Source organism: Pteropus vampyrus, unplaced genomic scaffold, assembly GCF_000151845.1.
Source record: "Pteropus vampyrus isolate Shadow unplaced genomic scaffold, Pvam_2.0 Scaffold309, whole genome shotgun sequence".
Lineage (NCBI taxonomy): Eukaryota > Metazoa > Chordata > Mammalia > Chiroptera > Pteropodidae > Pteropus > Pteropus vampyrus.
Genome location: NW_011889090.1, coordinates 561,683 through 566,218, shown reverse-complemented (window position 1 = coordinate 566,218; position 4,536 = coordinate 561,683). Strand labels below are relative to the sequence as shown.

The 4,536-nt window shown below is 62.3% G+C and overlaps 1 protein-coding gene across 1 annotated transcript in view; it reads left to right on the top strand.

Moving 5' to 3' along the window:
• The window catches only part of CFAP74 (cilia and flagella associated protein 74), a 51,145-nt gene that overhangs the window by 29,104 nt on the left and 17,505 nt on the right, over positions 1–4,536 (top strand). Inside the window, exons 13-15 of the mRNA XM_011377339.2 lie at positions 961–1,031; positions 1,536–1,658; positions 4,310–4,431. Of these exons, the coding sequence (XP_011375641.1) occupies positions 961–1,031; positions 1,536–1,658; positions 4,310–4,431 (316 nt within the window). The remainder of the gene's footprint in view (positions 1–960; positions 1,032–1,535; positions 1,659–4,309; positions 4,432–4,536) is intronic.

Sequence of the window (4,536 nt, the reverse complement as noted above, 5' to 3'; positions counted from 1 at the left end):
TGGGGGCACGGTCTGGCCACCTGCGGTGCCCAGGGTGCAGAGCCGGGGGCTCCACATGGCGCACGGCCTGGCGGGCGGGCAGAGGCCAGGGAGTGACCTGGAAGAGACGCTGGCCGTGGCCGCTCCCATCCCGCTTTGTTGTGTGCAAAGCCAGGACCACCTCCGAGAGGGACCGGCATCTGCTTTCAGGGGCTTTCCCGACAAATGGTCTGCTGGTTCTCAGGGTGCTCCCCCAAGCCCCAAGGGGCAGGTCAGAATCTGCAGCCCAGCAGCGGGGAAACCACGACCAGAGCATGCCGGCAGCACGCACGCAGACAGAACGAAGTACCTGGGGGAGCTGTGGCTCCGGGGTTCGGTTATGCAGGAACGGTCCTTGGAAGGTGATCGTGTTTAAGCTGTCAGGACTCAGCGGTCCTCGTGCTGCACCAGGTTGCTAGAAATGCCGGCAGTAGGCGGGGCTCCCACCCCCACAGCACCCGCCCTGCAGGAGGTGGGGAGCCCGTGCCCTGCCCCAGGCCACGCCCCGCCCCAGGCCACGCCCCACAGCCTCCGTCCTCTGCCCCAGCCTCTACCTCAGTCCCGCGTGACATCTCCTCATCTTGACCCAGGATCGCTGACCGCGCTGTCCCCGGTCCTCCCACTTCAGAGCAAACGCTGAGGGCTGACCGCCTCGCTCCGTCCACTCCTCTCCACCCTTACTTGGGCTTCGACCCCCACGCGCCCTGGGGCCAGCCCCTCCGGCCGCCCATCCCCCATCCTGCCCCAGCTTCCTGCTCCCAAGGGCGGTGCCCCCCACCCGCAGCAGCTGGGACCAGACCACACCCTGACACCCCAGCTCGCCCATGGGTGCCACGGCTCCAGGAGGATGGGGAGGGGCTGACCACGTCTCGGGCGGGCCTAGGCAGAGCTGTCCCTTCCCTGCCTGGCGAGCCCTCACGTCTGAAGCCCCTTCTCTTCCAGAATCAGAGATGGTGACCACTGTCATGACCGTGTCCCCCAACGAGGAGCAGATGGAGATCTCGCTGGGAGAGGTCAGTGAGGCCCACCTGCCCACAGCCACACCCTGCTGGCCCATTGACCCCCCTTGCTTTGACTGGAGCCAGACTAGCCTTACTGGCCACTGGAAGCGAAGCCTCTGGGCAACTTGCGGTCTCAGCCTGCGTCCGGCCACCCCCGTCCCAAGCCGGAGTCTGGCAGGACCGGAGCAGCAATGGCTGTTTCCTGGGTGCAGGGCATCATGTGCACACACACGCGTGCAAGGGCAGGGTGTCACCAAGGCCAGCCGTGCACATGGCAGTGGCAGTGTTGGGGAGGCCTTCGGGCCGCCCTTTGCTCCGCCCTTGGCTGGGGCCTGGGCAGGAAGTCCTCGCAGTGCAGGGCCAGGCTTGGGACCGGTGTCTGCGTGGCCGAGGGGACGTCCCGAGCACGTGTGTCCCGCCACATTCACCTCACAGCGAGGCGGCTGCAGGGAGGGCGGTGGGAGGCGTCTTCACAGAATGGAGCCTGACGGGCGGCGGCATCCGTCCCCCATGCAGATCACGGAGGGTGACATCGGCCCTTTCAGTGCCGTCAAAGTGCCCGTCATCTTCTCCCCGGTCATCCCAGGAGCCGTCCAGACCCGGTTCAAGGTCATGTTCAACAATCAGGAGTGCCCGACAGTAAGTGTCCCGCAGACGCTCCGCACACACGGTCACTGCAGGGCAGACCCGTCCTGGACACAGGGCCCGCCCCTCACACTCCCTCCTCACACGGCCACGGGGCCGCTGCCCGAGTCCCCCACACTCACGCTGCTAGTTGATGGCACAGATGGTCGGCCCCCAACACGTGCACACGTCCACGCTCACACACTGCACAAGGACACAGACGTACACGCTCACACTCACGTTCACACACTCATAACACTCGCGCATGTGCACGTACACATGCACGCACACCCGTGTGCACATGTGCGCGCACGCATGTGCATGCACGCACGGACCTCGCTCGCGATCTCTAGATTGGTGACCAAAGGCAAGGCCGAATCCATAAATGCGGTGTGTGCGAACGAAGACGGGGCCGTGGACGTCGTCCGTCCCTCCCTGTCCCTGCGGCTCGGCAGCTTCTCCTCGTGGTTACGCTTTTGACGGGTCCTCCTTCCGCGGCTGCCGCGTGGGCTTTTATGCAGCTGCTTTACTGTTCGGCGCATGAGGGTTTATGGTGGTTTCGTTGTTGTGAATCGTGCCTTTCGCCAGAACCAAACGTCCCTCCTTATCCTGCGAGGCCTCGAAATTCCAGCCGATCTGAGGATGAGGGCCCCGCCCGCTCCGGCCCCCACGGTCATCCTTTTTTTTTTTTTTTAATTTTGCGTCTTTTAAGGAGCCAGGTTTTGCCTGTCAGCCTGATCTAACGTCCCCCGTCTTCAGGGGGAGAATCCACTGTGTTCACACAACGTAGCAGCTGGTGTACTTGGTGTTACTCTTTCTGTCTTGATTTATGTTTGTCATTTATTCCGTGACATCGTCGGTCCGGTCGACTTGCTGTTGACTCCATCGTACCCTTTCGTTTGCAAACTCCATTCATTCCACGAACAGCCCCCGCTTTCCCAGCCCCAAGTCCCACGTCACTGTCTTTCTCGTGTGGAAGGACGAAAACCCTCCACGCCGGCCTGGCCCCCAGCGAGCCTCCCCGGCACTTTCGTATGATCGAGATAAAATGCAACGTGCAGTCTCTTTTGTTTACCCGCTTTCTTGGCCCTTACTGCCTGGGTTTCACTCAGCTGTCCTGGGCACCACTGGACTCTCCTCTGACTGTGCCTCCACCGCCTGGGGACATCATACCCGGCACCACGGCCCTAGGCAGGGGGCCGTCCCTGTCCGGTGTGACCACGTCGTGCATTTGTGCTCAGCACCTCGCCTCCCCCTCCTCCCCACTGGGAGCCTGTGCTCTGCGTGTGTCCCATGAGGAGTGATGCGGCACCCACAGCATGCCACCACACTCACACTGCTCCGGGCTGTCCTGGAAGATGCCCCACTGCCCACAGGGCCTCTGCAGTGGTGACAGGAAGGAGCAAGAACCAGGACTTGGTGACCAGAGTGCTTAGAGTGGATAGCCTGGCGGGTGAGGACCTTGGGTCAAGGGAAGTGCCAGCCCGTAGAGGCCCTGCCGGGAGGACCAGAGCAGTAGGGGCCCCGGCCGCTCCCCTCCCTCCCTCTGGCCCCAGCAGGGAGCAGGTGCCAGCCGTCAGCCTCCTGCCTCGGAGTCCAGATTCCTGGGCCCGCCCACCTGTGTTCTCTAGATGGACCCCTGGTGACAGGGTCTGCATTCTGCCCACCTATAGACACCTCCCCACCAGCCTCGGGGACGCGGCCCGCGGTTTCTCAGCGAGAATGGCCCCTGTGCAGGCTGGCCCTCTCTCGTGTCCCCGTGACACCCCAGACCCGCCTTCCCTTCTCAGTCCGCTGGACTCCAGCAGGGGGGCCTTCCGCCGCGACCTCACCCGTCTGCTCGCGGACCCTCTGCAGCTTCCCCTGTGTGTCCTCCAAGTCTCAGGTCTTTCTTCAGCCCGGCATGTCACGTGTCACCTCGTCACCTGCTCACCTGGCCGCTGACCCGGTGCTTTCTCATCGTGGCGGGCAATGCGGTGAGGAGCCCTGAGACGTCCCCAGGCGGCAGCCCGCCGTTTCCCGTGACGGCACTCCCAGCTCTCTCTCTGGCACCCCGCTTTGCTAGCGTGTTTTCTCTCTCTGGCACGCCGCTTTGCTAGCGTGTTTTCTCGTTTATTCCGCCCCGTCTTCCTGTCTCTGGCCCCGCAAATGGATTCCATGTTTTGGCGACCCTGGGGCCTAGGATCTGGTGGCTGGTGTGTCCCCAGTGTCCCAAGTCCTGCAGGCTGTAGAAAGGGGAGCAGTCCCCCCATCTGTGTCCCCCACCCAGTCCCATGGGCTGTTGGCCCATAAGGAGTGGTCGCCGTCCCTGGTCCCGTCGAGGCTTCTGAGCGGCTGTTTTGTGTTAGCAGTGAAGGCCGCGTGGCGTGTCCAGCTCTCTGTGTGGTGTGTTGTTCTGTAGTGGAAGGATTTTCTTAAACAGCAAAAAATGATGATTATGAAGCTGTTTGATAGACACGTGACAATCGTCACACCGTCGTATCTTAATTTCTTTGAAAATTTCATTTAAAAAAAAAAGATGTTTTAAACGACACTGTGGAAAGCCAGACTCCAGAGCGTGGCTGGGCTGACGATTAACCCTGCGCTACCTGTGAGTTACAAAACGCGCCCGAACACCGCGCTGCCGGCGGAGACGCGCGTCGCTGAATCTGCGCATTCGAATTCAGCTGTATTTCAGAGCTGTCGGCGTTGCCGTCGACGTGCCGGTCTGGGTGCCGAGACCCATCGTGGACCTGAAGATCTGCATGTACGACCGGATGTACCAGGACTCCATCCTCGTCCACACACGGTGAGCAGGGGCCGCGTCCGCCGTCCTCACCCACGCACGGTGAGCGTGGCACTGCGTCCACCACTCCTGTTTCTGAATTGCTGTCGACTCAGGGCCAGGCTGGAC